Source organism: Temnothorax curvispinosus, unplaced genomic scaffold (genome assembly GCF_003070985.1).
Source record: "Temnothorax curvispinosus isolate PA1 unplaced genomic scaffold, ASM307098v1 QBEX01016509.1, whole genome shotgun sequence".
NCBI classification, from domain to species: Eukaryota; Metazoa; Arthropoda; class Insecta; order Hymenoptera; family Formicidae; genus Temnothorax; species Temnothorax curvispinosus.
Genome location: NW_020226289.1, coordinates 278,678 through 296,032, shown reverse-complemented (window position 1 = coordinate 296,032; position 17,355 = coordinate 278,678). Strand labels below are relative to the sequence as shown.

Here is a 17,355-nt window from a genome sequence, read left to right as displayed (position 1 = left end):
TTCTCTCTCTCTCTCTCTCTCTCTCTCTCTCTACCCGCAAGCACGAGAATTCCGAAACGTGCTTCCGTGGAAAATAACGCGAGGTCGATTACGCGACCGACTGCAAGTCGCTCAAATTACCTGAATTACGATATTAAGTCTCTACGTGATTTTCAAATCTTTTTTGCGCAAAGTATAGATCTGTATCTTAAAAATAAAGGATTGCATCTCCAGTTTTTATCAAAATGGAGTTAATATGTTAATACATTTTTTAATATAAAGCTCAAATTGTATAATGATAAAGCATCTTAGGTCTATTATTACTAGTTTTTAAGATACAATGTTCAGAAAAAAATCGTATTGAAAATTTTTATAGTATCTAATTTTTAAACCAGGTATAGCATGTCATTGGCAGTTGCACTATTAAACATATCAGTTAAATTACTTTATTGAAAACTTAATAAATCAAGTTGCTACTATTTTATATCTAAAAATATTTATTTTTTCCTGTTTAAAACTTTAAACCTTGTTTTCCCGCAATGTTAAAAAATGGATATATGATCCTTTATCTCTAAGATACAGAGATATAGTCTGATAAAGATTAGAGAGTAAACGAGAAATCAGTATCTTTATCAGTATCTTAACAAGAATCAGTATCTTCGCGATTGTATCGTATAATTGGCCAAGTTATCGCGATGCCCTTTCAGAATTAAGAGGGGGTGACGACATCCGCATGATTGATTTAAGCAGATGGTTTTACTCCTAATTCGAAGGTAGAATAATTGTTAGAGAACAACGCGTCGGGCGCGCACAATAATCCTCTTAATGAAACACGAGCCACGGGCCCGCGTATGCACGCGGATTAACCTCAGAAAATGAGCTGACTGACGTCAATTAAACTTAACAGAGAACCAACTAAATCGCGCGCGGACGTTCTCTCTTTCCCCTCTCTGTCTATCTCTTTCTCTCTCTCTCGCGCGGCGGAAACTTTGCCGCAGCCCGCATACCGGATGTGGCTGTATTTTGAACAGCCGTAATAACCGTCGTCTCTCTCGCGAAAACGGCCAAAGCCATCCACGCGGATACTTTTCTTCCGAATTTCAGTTAGATGAAATTAATACTCCTTCCCTATATTTTGCGCAATTATATTACTAAATATTCCAGACGAAAGACTCAAATTGCTTTATATATAAATAAATTACCAATTACTTCTGTGACAGTTACTGTCTAGTAATTAATTGCCAATTCATTGCAATTAATTATGCTTTAAATGTTATTTATCATCATCCAGTTTAATAATCAATAATTAGCAATTATGTTTACATTTTATAAATAATCAGGATTGAGACTGATTACGCGCGTTAATCGCAGCAATATGCATTGTAATCATACGTTGAACTTTCGTAAAAAGAATTGAGTTTATATTTGTCAAGGAATAAATTGTTGCTGACCGAACGGTTTTCACTGAGACACCCCGTACATGCGCAACTGACCGATATAACTGTGGCAGCCGGCGAAGGGTGGCAAGTGCATGAAACGCGCGTGTATTAAGCAAACAAGAGGAGCCGCGAATATGACGGCCAGGCTAATTAAGTTTCGCTCTTTCCTGTGCTATTGCAACGCGCGACCCTTATTCCTCCCTGCCGATCTCCCGGTTTCGCCCTACTGTCCGTCAAACGCACCCCTGCATCCCTGTATCGCGCAACAAGTGAGACACGCACTCCATCTTCCTCTTTCAACTTCTGCTTTTAAATTTTCTTTGCTTTTTTTTATTTTGTTCTCCATATTACCCTTTGCTGCTTCCTCGCCGTGCTCGCGGTCCTATTTTATCATTTTGGACGAGAATTCCCGTTTCACGTGAAAGAAAGGAGGGCACAAAGTAAATAGCATATTCCTATTACAAAGCTATATAAATATTTCTTTTTTAACGTCCATGTCGCATTTTGTGACGAATATTATAAAGCGAAAATTCTATTTTAGGATCAAATTTTTTTAATTTTACATAAATACATTTATTGCCATGAACGATCACGATAATTATTGCAATTAAAATCAAATTTGTAATTTGTACAGGTGAAGGAACCGCCGGGGGCGGAAAAAGTTTGCGGATCTGATGGAGTGACATACGATAATGAATGCAGCTTGAAAAAGGCGTCGTGCACGAACCAGACCCTCGTCAACATTAGCTACGTGGGTGCCTGCGGTAAGCAGCATATGTGTTATATACCTTGTAAATACGAGCTAATGCAATGAGTTCAGATGCATTAATACCGCGATCAAATAGAAATAGAACAATCTTTTTTTCCCTTTCCACTGCGAGAGATAGCTACAAAAATACTGTATATAATGTAGTAATTATGATATTATAGTAGCGTATAATGCATATAATACCACAGATTCTATTAATCTGTGATAATACTTCATAAATAGTGGAAATATTATTTTACGTTAATAATAAATTTTTTGATAAAAGTAAAATACAATGATAAAATTCATTAATTTACACATTTTTTAGACAGTATTTTTTTAATATCTTAAAAATATTAGATTTTACTGAATATATACACACAATACCTATATATTCTTTTATGAAAGCTATCCGTCTACTTGTTTTGGAAACTCAGAATTCATAGCCGTGACTCATCTACTACGAGCTAGCTAAGAAGAGAAAACTTCATGTTTTCCAGAACTGTGCGCGAGGGTGAAATGCGATCACGGGGCGCATTGCGTGGCGGGGGTGTGCGTGTGCCCGAAGGTCTGTCCGGAGAGCAGCGGCGAGCTTGTTTGCGGCAGCGACGCGAAAACTTACCAGTCCGAGTGCGAGCTGCAGCAGGCGGCCTGCGGCAGGGATCCCAAGTTGCCGGCGTTGCACGTCATATTTTATGGTGACTGCGCCGAGAGATTGGCCGCAGCGGCGTTGAGTACGTTATCGAAATTATCTACCCGTTTCTTACGTCGCGCGAATTCCACTCGCGCAAAGATCCCTTCGCAATTAATCCATGCGACTGTTACCAGCGCGAACGTGATGTAGCAAAACATGCCTAAAATATTAATAGCAAAAATACAGCCGTAAAACTCGCGATCAAGCGTATATTTTACTTGCGTTTCAACTTGAAGATACGAGATCAGGCCGCGGGGGAAGCTATCACGTATAATGTTTAACACTTGGAGATACTTGGTGCGCTGAGTATCTCAGGCAATGTTGATGAAAAGCCATTGTGGCTTAACAACGAGTTTGGACGTCTGACGTAACGCGATCCGCAACTCCTTTGAGCGTTACGCTCGAGGCGCGAGACGCTTATGAACTTCCAAAGACGTTTAGACATCTCGCACATGTCTCCCCTGTAATCTTTAGACAAGTTGCCGTTTCCCGTATACAAGGTGTCGTAATTGAAAATAGCTCGGGACGGTTCGCGATCGAGCAGCGGAGACGGTTGTTTAGCTCTCTAATGCCGATCCGGGTCGCGTTAACCGCATGTCATTAACGATTCCGCCTCGCCTAACGCTCTAACGATAAATTGCTCTAACCGCCCGCTTTCTAACCGCTTCTAACAGCGACTAAGTCGACGCCCGCGGTGACACGCGTGGTCACCACCATCGCCGACATAACTAGCACGCAGGAGCGCGAGGCGTGCAAGGACATTCACTGCGACTTCGAGGCGACTTGCGAGCTCGGCCCGGACAAGTTTCCCAGGTGCAGCTGCAGGTTCGACTGCGCCTCCATCTCGCCGGAGAACATGCGGCCCGTCTGCGGCAGCGACCTCAGAATCTACTCTTCCCTCTGCGCCATGAAGATGGAGGCCTGCCAGAGGCAGCAGGAGCTCAGGCTGCGGCCCCTCGATCTCTGTCAAGGTTCGGAACTTTCACAGAAGATCACAGTTGATCGAGACGACAGACGGACGGAGAGCTGTCTTTTAGCAATCAACTTCCTCCTACGCTTTTCTTGCGCTTCTTACTAACGAATTTCAAGTTAAATTTGGTCAATGTATATAGTAGTTGCTTTGACTTTGTAAATCAATATCGCGATTCTAAAAAAGCTTTCCGCTCATACGATGACGTTCGCGCAGGCATGGAAGTCAAGCCTTGCAACGGCGATCCCCCACTGGTGGACTCCGAGGGTAAAGAGTACGACTGCGGTAGTGGACCAGAACGCAAAGACTGCCCTAGCAATACTTATTGCCATCAGACAACGCGATTCGCACGTTGCTGCAAGAAAGGTCAGCGAGAAAATGACTTTCGGCCCGATATCTATTTAATATCTGATGTGTCTAGATAGATGCCAATTCTTTATGCCCACGTATCAAAATGTATTAAAGTTCCTAAAAATTACCTTCGAGAGATATATTACGGTTTGATATCTTCTAGAATATCACAGAACGTTTCCTGACAAGACGCGATTCCCTCGGCCGCAAGAAAGTTGCGCCGCAGGATCAACGTGTCCTATAAGTTTCCGCGACGCTCACTGTTGCGTGTCTTTTTCAGTTCACGGTATCCAGGTGGTAAAGTGCGCGGACTCGTGGCATGGCTGTTGCCCAGATGGGAAAACCGCCGCGCTCGGCCCGGACGGCGCAGGCTGCCCGAGTTTATGCGGTTGCAACCGGCTCGGCAGCGTGTCCGACACCTGCAACCCGGAAACCGGTCAATGCGAGTGCAAACCGGGCGTAGGTGGTTTCAAGTGTGATAGGTGCATGCCGGGTTACTGGGGGCTGCCGAAGATAAGCGAAGGCCATCAGGGATGCATACGTAAGATTGAGATCAGTACTTCGCGTAATCGTTTGACGCGGACGTACATGATATAATATTGACGTACAGATAATGCCATCATTTTTGCATTTGCGTAAAATATATTGTAGAATATATTCTCGCACAGATTGAAGTCTGATAAATTTATTTCTAGGCTACAGGGTTCTTTTTTATTATTATCAATCGTTGATATTGATATTGTTAAATATTAAGGGACAAAATTTAAACCAATATTTTGAGTTAAATAACATTTTGCTATTTTTAACTGTCATGTGTGTCGAAATTTATTATTTCAACAAAACAATATTATTTTAACTCTATTAGTTTTGTTATTAAATTAACGACATATTGAGTAGGAGCAGAAGCGACCTATAAGGATAGTTGAAACAGACTCAGATTGAGTATAATTCGAAACTACGAATTTAATAGTGTATGCGTAATTAACCGATTTAATGTATTTATTCCTTATATATATCACAGAAGCGTTAATTGTTTGTGGAAAATTAATGCGTGTCAATTTTTTTCTTTTTGAACGTAGCGTGCGGCTGCTCGTTATTCGGTTCCGTCAGAGAGGACTGCGAGCAAATGACAGGACGTTGCGTCTGCAAGCCTGATATCCAGGGACAGAAGTGCACAATCTGCAACGACCACAACAAGATACTCACGCGTACCGGCTGTTATTCAGGTATTACATGTAATAATAATGGTTTGAATTTATCATAATATATAAAAAGCGCAGATCAACGGCTAAGATTTAAATATGTCTCTCAACACACCCTTATAAAATATAAACAGAAAATCAAAGAAAGATTTATTTTTCTAACTCGTTTCAAACTTGAATTAAATCGAATCCCCAACTCACGCGTTGAACGTTATTTCTCTCTCGACCATCCAACGCCAAGATACATTTCAAGGTCTGCGCTCGAGGTAGATTTGACGGTATCTTTCGGGTCCGACGCGGTCGCGCTCGACCGCCTTCTCGCGACGACGCCGCGACGCCATAATTTTACTAACATCGCGCTATAATCCGCTTTGCTCTGCAGTGGACATGACACCGCCGATACCGACGAGCTGCAACGAGCTGGAATGCTACTCGGGCGGCCACTGCACGGAGATCGGCGGCGTGCACTGCGTCTGTCCGTCCGCCTGCCCGGCGGACGTGCCGTCCGTACCGGTGTGCGGCAGCGACGGGCAGACCTACGACAACGAGTGCGAGCTACGGCTCTACGCGTGCGGCCACCAGGCCGACGTGGTCACGCAGGCCTTCGGCCACTGCAGAGGTGGGTTGACTGAACGTACTCCGCCAAACAGGTCGCATTCCGTTCTGCGCTACTGAGAGAGAAACACATGCACACAGCCCCCGAACAAGCACGTTCGAAAATCGCTAATAGCCGCGGCTTATAACGAGATCATATATCCCTTAGAAAGGAAACTGCAAATAACGCGGTTGTTCGTAGTTAGATAGGCGAAAGCCCCGGTGCTCGTAATTCGTAGTCGAGAAGAGTATGCCTAATCGTGTGTGTTAACAGAGAAAAAAACGCGTCGGTGGTAGGACAAAACTAAATTTGAAACGATAAACGTACGAGAAGAGAAGAATAGTCTAACGAATAAAACTAGTAAGACTAGTCTCCAAAGATACGAAATTGTAGCGTATTGTTGAGTTGCTCCAATCGTTCTGTAAATTAATCAGGAGAATTTAGATAACCAGAGTTAGAACCAACAGATACAATCATCGCTCAGGAGCTGTCAGAAAATGTAAAATTTGTACAATAGGGAAGAATTTAAGTATACACATGAGAATAATTGTTACTCACATTGTCAAGAACAGAGATCCTTCGAGAACGACTTGTAGAATTGTGGCCTAACAAAACTGTCGGACCGCCGCGCACAACTCTATGATATCGGTTTATAACAATTTAGATTGTTCAAATAGAGGACGTTGTTAATTACGAGGGAAATCGAGAGTAAAGTATAGATAAAAACAACGGCGTCAGTAAATTCTCTCTTCGCGGAGAAGCACGATTAAAGAAACTCCCAGCTTTGCCCTACAAGAACTAACCAGTAGCCCACTTTGTATATCCAAACGTTATAATAAACTCATCAAGTTTTTACTAACATGTATATATATGTTTGTAATACCCCCGCACCCGCAACCGCACCGGAACGACCGCAGCTACTACTTTGCTTGCTTTCTTAATCAATCCGCACGTGTCCTCATCGTTTTCGTGAATAACACCTGTGATTAATCGCGGATGCCAACGGCCAGGTTGAAAGTGAATCGAAGAAGAAAGGAAGCAAAGTAAGCAAATGGACTTGCGTTCAAGAAGTGACCAAAGCGCTTGCAATATAAAACTATATAATTACTGCAATCGCCACTCGACTCGCCGACACCAATTTTCGACTGAGAGTCCGATATGCAAAAAGGTACAAAAGTGAAATGAAGAATCTGAGAACAATGAAATTAACGGAGGAAATCGTGTACCAAATTAATTATTTTATTTAATTTCTAATTATTGTTTCAATTAATTTTTTTAAATTACACATGCATTTAAATAGCTATACGTTCATACATTTGGCTCGCGTTTTTCAAGATCTTGTCACTAGCTTCGCGCGGTGATTCATCGCGATCACTTGAAAGTGATACGGCATAGCGAGACTGTAGGTCTGCAGTTAGGGAGTCGTGTTAAAACATCCCCCGGAGGTGTACGACCACCGCGTTCGCACACAAAGAAAGTTGGCGAACGTTAACTCGCGAAACTGAGCGAGCGCCGAAGGTGGTTTTAACTAAATCACCGCGGACTTCCAGCGTGATCTCGTCTTAAGGCGCCCGTGGGACGTGTTTCCAGAAGAGAAGAACCCCGACATCCAGAAGGGTAACTGGCGGCGGTCCGACGGTCCAGCCGCGAGCATTAAACCCGCGTGACTCGCATAACTCTCTTACCCCTCCCCTCTCCCCCAAGCCGCAAAGAGATACGGCCGACAAAGTTTCATCCGAAATTGTCAGTCGTGAGAGTTTTACTCGATTCTCAGCATTATTTTCTTCATAGAAGTAAATTAAAAGGTCTCGGTGACAGGTTTCATATCGTGGAAAAGATTTTTTTGTAATTATTAAAAGAAATGAGGAATGATTACATGTCGGTCGTCGGTTAGCGAGATTTATAGCAAACTGTAGTCTGCTAGATCGCAGGGGAGAGACCTTTTTCTATTTATTTGAACCTCTTTGTTCCCCGAACTGGTAGAATTATGTTGTCTCAAAACTGGAAGCTTTCCCGCGTGATTACTTTGGGTACCACGGTAATCGATCGTCTCTTCCCACAGACTCTCAACGATAGATGTAACGAGCGTACGCATCATTAGCGAGAGTTCCTCAACTAATTACAAACAACCCGGGAGAGGGGGGAACCACCCCCCTCCCGCGATCGCGATCTAATTTCGCGGACCGTTGATTATTCCGGCATTAAATTTGGAACCCGACTCAATCAGACCGGCGAATCTAGTCCCGCGCTCGCGATAAACCGCGCAAAAAGTACGGAAGAAAGAGAAAGACCACGTCTCTTCCTCCATCGTTCTTTTCCATCTCTCTCTCTCTCCTCCTCCCCCTCTTCCTCGCGCTTCTCAAGATATTCCGAACCCCTGACGAAGTTCGCGGAGCGAAACGTCGGAATCTATTAAAGTACTCTCGCTCGCCCCCGCGAACCCCGATCCCTTATTTTCGATTGCTCAGCCTCGCTCTCTCCCTCGTCCTTCCTTCGCCCACCACCGTCGCCCCCTCCCTCTCCTCACTTTCAGCCGGTCTGGGTTCTCTCGCTGAAAGTCAATCTCTTAAAAAGTTCTTCTTCAGGGCTCGTCCTCCGGAGTCAAACATAAATCAGATTACGCCGTCTTCGCGGATTCCCTCTACCTTTCACTTCCACTTCTTTATCTTCCTCTCTCAACTTCGCTCTAGCAGTTTCATCGAGTGTACGTCGACTTCGCGTGGTCACGGGGTTCCTTGTACCGTTCGATGTACTCTTCTTGTTCGTCTCACCCCCCGTCGACGCGCAAGATCGAAGTTGACGACGATGGCAGGTGGGGAGGGGGAGGGGGGAGTGAATGACAGGATGATGTGGTGGATCCTGGACGCTGAGCACTTTGGATCCTGGTAAATAATGCATGCCGTAATTTCTCGTGACGGCGAGCTCTTTTTTTTCCTGAAAGAAGATCCAGGCCGTGCCGTGGGATATTCCTCTGGAGGATCCTGTGGACGACGGTCGCCGGATATCCTGCGAATGTGCGATATGCTTGACGCAAGCGCGAGTTACGTTACTATCGAGGTTCAACCGAAAGGATGAAGGCGGGCAGATCATACGGATGTGATCGACATTTACTTTTTCATGCGAAAATATTTATGACGTCGGAGGAACATCCTAGAATAAATTGCTACCGCGAGAGAAGCAATAAATCAATATAACAATATATACGGGTTATTACAATCTCTACGTGGAAACTCGAGGTAGTTCGTGTTCAATAAATTGCATAATCAAACAATTGTAATACTGAGTATAACTTTTAATATTAAAAGTTCCAAAGTCTGATGAGGCAATTAAAATGTACCATTCGTTTCGCGCGAGAGAAAATTTAGATCTAGAAAAAGTTTGCAAATTCGTGAGAAAATTCGCTGTTACATGTTTAATTAAAGAAAAAATGGAAAACCCCATTAATTGAATTTTTCGGAAATCGATCGATTCCCTAGCCCTAGTGTGTAGAGCTTTAATAAAGCAATCTCGATAGACACATTCTAAATTTGATAAAAATACCCATCAGCGGGAAACGGAAGAGATTCGCCGATCGTAAAACGTCGGATCATATTTCGGTGTCGTATCCTGCAGCTCTCGTAACCCGTCGGGGTTCTTGTCCCTTAAATGGACCGGAGCGATTCCGAGGAAAGAGAAAACGCAGGAATGTTTGCGCGAGAACGAGAAAAGCTCGTTCTCGTAGCGGAAGTAAATAAACGAATCGATTATACGGAGACAAATAAGCGGATTGGATACGCGAGAGGGTGAGTTCGAGAAAAGGAAAATTTATAACTCAAAGAGAAAGAGAGAGAGAGAGAGAGGAGGAGGAGGAGGAGGAGGATATAACGGGCGATTGTTGAGAAAAAAAATAGCGGAAGTCCTCGAGCAATAACAGGAAGCGACGCGGCAATTGGAAAGTAATTAAAATCCCATTAAGGTCGCTGCGACTCTTGTTAACAGTTTCGCGTTACGCCGTGCCGATAGAATTAGCTTTTCGATTTTCATTATTTAGAGGAACGCCACCGTCGTCGTCGTCGTCGTCACGCTCATCTTCGAGCGTTCGGAATAACACGAATCCTTTCCACGCAAATAGAAACGAGATATAATGAAAACAGAATAATTTAATAGTAAATAATAAGCAGATAATTTTATAGAACGCGCTGTGAAATTCTATAAATGCCCTGTGGACATTGACGTGCTATGAAGCTATCGCGGTTGTATAACTTAATTCTAATCTAAAGATAAAATTCATCGAAAACACAAAGTAAAAACGCGGCATTTGTTTATGGAGATGTATAATCAATACGATATTTTATACTTCAACTTCAGCATTAATTGAGATAGGACACCTCTTTCATCAATTCTTCGACTAATTTGATTTATAATTTCCACGAAGTTTCGTATAACATTTCTTCCATTTCTTATAAGAAGAAGAAAAGCGAAGATCTGCCGGATTAACGCTGGAAAATAAGGGATTGCATTTATTCGTCCTTATCTTGATATAAAGAACGGTATTTTTAAAGCAAGTTATTCACGGAAATGAATAAATGAAAGAAGGAGGAAAAGAAAGAGGAGGTAGAAATACTGAGCGGTGTGTGAGTAGCGAGATTAGGATGCAGCTCCTGAAACGATTCTCAAGTTCTTCTTAAAGCTTTCGGATGTAGGTTTCAGGATCGCAACTTAAATCATTATAGGAAATTCAACGGGCGACTCCAACAACTTCTTCCACGGAGATTTCGTTCTTTTTTTACTCTTCGTGCTTAGATATTATTTTATAGCCTCTTTTGTAATAAAACGGATGCTACAATTCTGTATCGTATACTTTCGTTTATTCACGAGAGTAAAATGAAGAAGTTAATTATTTTTGCAAATTTCTCCCTCCAAAAAAAGATTAGGGTTTTACCTCGAAATTAATTAACAGAGATCCAAACAGAAGGGAAAACTTTTCTCTGTTACAGTTTGATAATTATATATATATTCATATATGTCATCATCGTTATAACTTTTAATGAGAAAAATCGATTATTTCTTTCTTTTTTATGTAATAGAATTTCACACATCATACACAGACACACGCACATAGAACATAGCGACGAAATGCGAATCCTGTTTGATGAATAATATTGCCATGTATTATGCTGATCAAAACCAACTTTTATAAGAACATAACTGATTAGATATAACTATTATCAGGGCTTATGACTGATTTTTTTTTTACTAATATATTCTTTATTTCATCGTATTATTTTGTATAATATCTTACATTTATAGTCTCTCAAATATTTTTTAATTTAATTTTTCTCTTCAAGTTTTAATATATATACATGATGAATAAAATAATGAAAACATATATATCTAAATATATTATCTAATATAATCTAAATAAGTTTTTTTTATTTTTAATTTATTTTCTTTATTGTAAATGATGAAAAGAGAAAAGAGAAGTTTATAATAAATATATTTCTGGTTACAAGCCTTGAGATAAATGAAACCTCTCGATAACAAAACGTGAGAAGAGAAAATAATGGTAGACTCGGAATTCACGAACATTTTCAGACGATCCTATGGTTAATACGGACTTCCCCGTTAAGAGATACACGGCCGTACAGTATACCCAACCAGCGGCCGCCATTTCTCCATTGTCCAAATCCACGCGGCACCTCTTGGTACCGGAACCGGACCCACGATATTATTACACCCACCGAGCTCATCAAGAAACCATCACCATCGACAGAGATAACTTAAAACATGGTAAAGAGGAAACGTCCCTTTCTAAGACCCTTTTTAAAACTCTTTATGGCTAGACCTTTTTTTCAGGAAAATAAGAAACAAGCAAAACATTTTAATTTATCTTTAAGAAAATACTGTTAACTTCCTGAGTCTATAATTTTTATCGAAAATTCTAAAACATTTCAACGTATGAAATTGATCATTGAATCATTGTACTAGGACAATTGATAATTAACTGGATTTTATGATGTAATGTCGTGTACTACTTCATTAACCGTATTATTGATTTATTGTTAATTGTGGATTAACACGATCAAAACGTTAATGCTTCAAAATTGCTTGCAATGCTTGAAACATGGCACGATAATACTTGACAATGCGAAAATTGCAGAAATTTATTTAATTGTACATCGACATTAAATAATTTAAAACCCACTACGCATCTGCTCGTAGAATTCAGTAAATTAGTTCAATGAACTAGCATTAGTTCAATGAACTAATACATACATTAGCTCTATTTATTGATAAAATTATATCAAAGCTATATTTACCTTTCCCAAATAATCTCAAGAAATAATTTTGTTTCCAAAAAGTCTTTGACAATTTTAAAATTTATTTTTTCCTAAGGAAAACTCGAAATATTGTCGACTTTTAAGTATCTTAGTAATGTGAGGGTAATGAAAAATTTAACTTTTGCAGGAGTGGCCGCAGTATATCGACCGACGCCGGCGACGATTCGAGTGGTCACCGCTCTCCTGGGTGATCTGTGCACCGACGACAAGGATTGCACTATACCGAACAGCGAATGCTCAAACGGCGGCTGCATCTGTTCCGAGGGCTACGCGGAAACCAGCGATCGGCAGGAGTGCTTCGGTAAAATAGAAAGTCTCAATTAACCACGCCTAATTATCTCTCACAACTCTTATGAATTTTTTACGTAAAATGTCCTACCGACTAAATCTTTCATTAGCGATTTTTTTTATTTATTTGGTGACACATCTGTTTAAGATTAATCAAATGAATAATTAATAATAATAAAAGAAATTAATATTGAGAGATTTAATTTATAAAGTTTACAATCCTAACTTTTAATTCGTCCAATCCCTTTGATGTTCAATCGCTCACAAGCTCAGCCATCCGATGATATCAACGTCGTCGTAATTAGATGAAGATTAATTTTCGCTTAATCATTCGCCAGCTAATTACGTGCCGGTGACACCGACTCAGGAATTTCGCGCGTGTCTCTCTTATCCCTGCCACATGACCTCGACCTGCATCGACTTGCCCAGCGCAACTTTCGTCTGTATCTGCCGGCCAAATTACACCGGGCTGCTATGCGACGAGGAGATCAACAAGCGGGATTACGAGATACCTTCCTTTGACGGTAAAAGCTACGTCAGGATGAGCCGGCTGAAAGCGTATCACAAATTCAGCATCGAGGTCGAGTTCAAAACATATGCGGACAATGGAATCATACTGTACAATCAGCAGAAAAACGACGGCACCGGCGACTTTGTCTCGCTGGCCATTGTCGACGGGTTGGTACCTTTTATCACGGTTATTTCAGAAATATGTTTTCTCGAAGCAACAGACAAACATATACAATGATTCAATTCTTTTACCGTATGTTCTAATTTCGAAATAATTTTATAACGTACTTTACATACACCAAGATATGATTAAGTTAGCTGTACAGAACCGGTTTTACGTAATCGTTCGTCAACGACAAAGAATAAAAAAGCGAAAAGAAAGATGTAATAACTTCGCTGTTGATCAAATTAATGACCGGTGTATCTAATTTGTAGAACTCATGACTAATTTTGTGCTTCAGATACGTGCAGTTCAGATATAACTTGGGAAACGGGCCCGTAGTGCTCACGTCACCGGAAAGAGTGACCATGAAGACCTTTCATAGAGTGGCGGCTAAAAGATATCATAAGGACGGAGTACTGATTTTCAACGATGGCGAAGACGTGGCTGGGCAAAGTCAAGGAATGCTGAAGTCTTTGGACTTGAATCAAGACACTTTCATCGGGAACATGCCGACTAATTATACCAAGTAATAATTGCAAACTATTGAATCGAAAAAAGGAATTAAGGGATTTTCTCGTGTAAAATTTCTAATTTTTCCAAATTTACACAAAAAAAACAAGAAATTTGAGAAAAATATCTTTTTAATTTAGATTAAATTTATTAAAGCATTATAGCTCATTGGCAAAATAACGTTTCTCTCAAAATCAACTTTTGGTTGAAAAAAACTTTCTTAACCAGCGTTCTTTTAATATATGATTTAACGCTAAAAATGAAAATTTAAATACCAAAAATAGAACACCTGAACAAGATCATGAATTTTTATATAGGGTTTATGACAACATCGGCACCAACCATGGACTTCTCGGCTGCATACGCAAGCTGAAAATCAATCGAAACAACATAGATCTCCACGTGGGTCGCGACAGGGACGTTCTCGAGAGTTATCGTGTGAAAGAATGTGGCGACAACGCGTGCGCCAATCTGCCCTGTCAGAACGGTGCGACGTGCCAGCCGATCTTCGAAGAGGATCTGTGTAACGGCCGGGAATGCAGGAGATTACAAAAGAGGGGTAAAAGCAGGAACAACAGAGGCGGCAACGGCAAGAGTGTCGGGGTGAACATAGTCAGATGCAGGGGTTCCCACTGCACGTCGATCGACCAGAGGAGGACCAAGAAGAATGCGAGGAAAGGCGATTACGAGTCCGAGCTGCAGTACGACAAAAATTACGACCACGACAATTACGCGGTGGAGAAGTACGAGCCGCCGGACTACAGGTGCATATGCCCGCCGCAGTTCACCGGCAGAAACTGCGAGGAATTGCTGGACCCGTGCATCGGCGAGCCCTGCCAGAACGGTGCCACTTGCGACATCCTGCCGCAGGGAGGATACGTGTGCAAGTGTCCGCCCGGTAGAACCGGCGAGCTCTGCGAGATCCGTAAGTACAACAGCATCTGGAAGATTTTTGGAAGAAGAGAGACCCTTCATTGGTCAATCTTGTTTCTTCTTCTTGTTAAAGTAGAAACGATATTAATTTTCTAATAAACTATAATAGATATTAATTTTCTAATATAGTTTTACATTTTAAAAATTGATATCTGATCTGTTAATTTTCTAAGTTACTTTAAATCATGTTTATTTTTTCAGTGGACGCCGAACTGACGGAACTGTTGATTCCCGAGATGAACGGGAACGGATATCTGGAACTGCCCTGCCTAGAAGGCGTCTCGAAAGCGTTCTCCATCGAGTTGTGGTTTCTCACACACGCGAACGACGGTCTCCTACTCTACAACGGTCAGCTGAACAACGGCAGGGGCGACTTCATCAGTCTGAACCTGGTTCACGGCAAGCTGGAGTTCAGATTCAACCTCGGTAGCGGTATCGCGAATATCACGTCGCCGGATCCGGTCACTCGGGATATGTGGCACTGCGTGAGGATCAACAGACTCGGCAGAGAGGGTGTTCTTCAGCTCGACGACGGAACCGTCGCAAGGGGATTGTCCGGGAGTCCTCTCACGGAATTGAATCTGGAGATGCCGCTTTACGTTGGTGGCGTTAAGTGAGTTATTTTCATTGAATTATTACATTTACTTTTTATTATTTCATTTAGTGTCACGTAGTTTTTGCTTGTGACACTAAATTTTTCATATTTTTGCCATTATATTGTTGCAGTTATTACAATAAAATTACGTACAATAAAATATATATATTATAACGTCCACTCGATTGTATAAAAAATTAATTTACGTCTCCGATATACTGCCTGAACAACAAACAATCACGATTGTTTGCTTCCATAGACATTGGCGAGAAGTTCATCGTCTGTCCGGAGCTTGGACCGGATTAGTAGGTGCAGTGCAGAGGCTAATGGTAAATGGCAAAACATATCAGAACCTCGCCGTGAATGTTACTCAACACAACACGGAGATTTACGACGGTCTGCCCTGTCCCAGCAACGAAAACCCTTGCCACAACGGCGGGGTCTGCCTCCCGCTCTTGAACAGTTATCTCTGCAAATGCGCTAGTGGTTACAACGGCTTGCATTGCGAATTCTGTAAGTATTTTTCTCACAATTTCATTATTTCTTAATATTTAAATTTTTTTATTTCTCTGTGTTTCCCCTTACTTCTTTTCATTTATAAAATTTTTTTAATTTGTTTATGATTTAAAATCATTTAACTCCATTTATAATATTATTGGTCGTAGAAATATATAATGTAAAATAAATTTTTTAATAATCTCATGTATGTACTCAAAATATTACATACTTCATACCTTTGAAAGATTAGATTTATTTTACCTTGTTAATAATCAATTACATTGTAGAAAAAATGTTTTTCACAAATATTTCTTTTAGTTATGGGCTACGACGTATCAGGTACCGAGATATCGGAGCGACCTGTGCGTTTCGAGGGCGATAACTTCCTGCAGTTCAAGCATCGCTACGGAAGAAGGTGAGTAACACTCAGCTAGAATTCCGAAGAATTGACGATCGAAACTTTAGAGAAACTTTTCGCATCGGCACATCCTCTAGGATGTTCGATTAGGTGCACTTGAGATTAGTAACCTCGGTCGCTCGACGACTAGACTAATTAACGTTCCCGACTAACGACTACTGTCACTAACCTTCTGATTATGTAACCACCAATTAGTACTAACTCGACTAACACTACCCTCGGCGAGTACTTTGAGGAGTCCTACTCCGACTACGACTTGGAGGAGGACGTCGACTACGAGTACGACAGTTACGATTACACGGAGTAAGTTTTCTAGAGAATGGAAAATGGCTGTGGTGTACTCGTTTGAGGGATAGATTGTTTTTCCTGCTCGTGCATTGTAGTGTCGTATAACAGTCTTCGATATCCCTGACAATTACCGTAGACTCTGAAGCCAATTATTTTATTGCGTAGTAGGGAATGTAATCGATATAACATAACTATGGATACAATTAGATGAGCAGCTTCTTATAGTAGTTCTTATCAATGATATGGTTGTGTACATAATTAACAATTGGTGTTGTTTTAATAATATTGCAATCTTATTGCTTTCTTACTTTGATATATAAAATTTTGAAAGAGCCAGCGAAGAGCTGGATAAAAAACTTTAAAAGAACTTCCCTTTTATAATTTTTTTTATTTTTACCAATATTTTTCAACTTCTCACCTAAGCGTAGAACCTTAGTGTAGAAAAGTATATGGATTCGTAGTGTGAATTATTGGCATGTGCTTAGCTTTGAAATTGAAATCTTCTCTTTAATAAATCCCTGTTATTACAAACACGTTCTTACAGACGCAGAGGACAGCAATCAAACAAGTTTGAGCTACGGCTAAGGACGATACATCCTGAAGGTCTTATCGCGTGGATAGGAAGAGGAAAGATGGAGCACCTCTTTTTGTCCCTGCACGACGGTCACGTGGTGCTCACTTATAAAAGCAAGATTGATAAAGAGATTTCCGTAAAGAGCAAAGTAAGCGTAAAATTGATTTAATAGATATCACACTCTTTATTTTTATTTTTATTTTTTCGCAGACAATTATTTTATACAATATTTCTTTGTCTGCTTTGTATTTAGAATTATATTTGTCAAATATATTGATAA

The 17,355-nt window shown here is 40.9% G+C and overlaps 1 protein-coding gene across 5 annotated transcripts in view; it reads left to right on the top strand.

Annotated features, from left to right (window-relative positions):
• Nucleotides 1-17,355, top strand: part of LOC112466700 (agrin-like) — a 109,802-nt gene that overhangs the window by 90,025 nt on the left and 2,422 nt on the right. For 4 of the 5 annotated variants that reach the window (XM_025034938.1, XM_025034935.1, XM_025034934.1 and 1 more), the window contains 17 exons: nt 2,053-2,182; nt 2,667-2,900; nt 3,535-3,831; nt 4,047-4,196; nt 4,462-4,722; nt 5,261-5,407; nt 5,766-6,002; nt 11,553-11,747; nt 12,426-12,599; nt 12,925-13,264; nt 13,558-13,785; nt 14,087-14,694; nt 14,904-15,315; nt 15,557-15,810; nt 16,114-16,210; nt 16,409-16,516; nt 17,046-17,223. In XM_025034938.1, coding sequence (XP_024890706.1) covers nt 2,053-2,182; nt 2,667-2,900; nt 3,535-3,831; nt 4,047-4,196; nt 4,462-4,722; nt 5,261-5,407; nt 5,766-6,002; nt 11,553-11,747; nt 12,426-12,599; nt 12,925-13,264; nt 13,558-13,785; nt 14,087-14,694; nt 14,904-15,315; nt 15,557-15,810; nt 16,114-16,210; nt 16,409-16,516; nt 17,046-17,223 — 4,050 coding nt within the window. The remainder of the gene's footprint in view (nt 1-2,052; nt 2,183-2,666; nt 2,901-3,534; nt 3,832-4,046; nt 4,197-4,461; nt 4,723-5,260; nt 5,408-5,765; nt 6,003-11,552; nt 11,748-12,425; nt 12,600-12,924; nt 13,265-13,557; nt 13,786-14,086; nt 14,695-14,903; nt 15,316-15,556; nt 15,811-16,113; nt 16,211-16,408; nt 16,517-17,045; nt 17,224-17,355) is intronic. The other variant, XM_025034936.1, reaches the window with a different exon arrangement.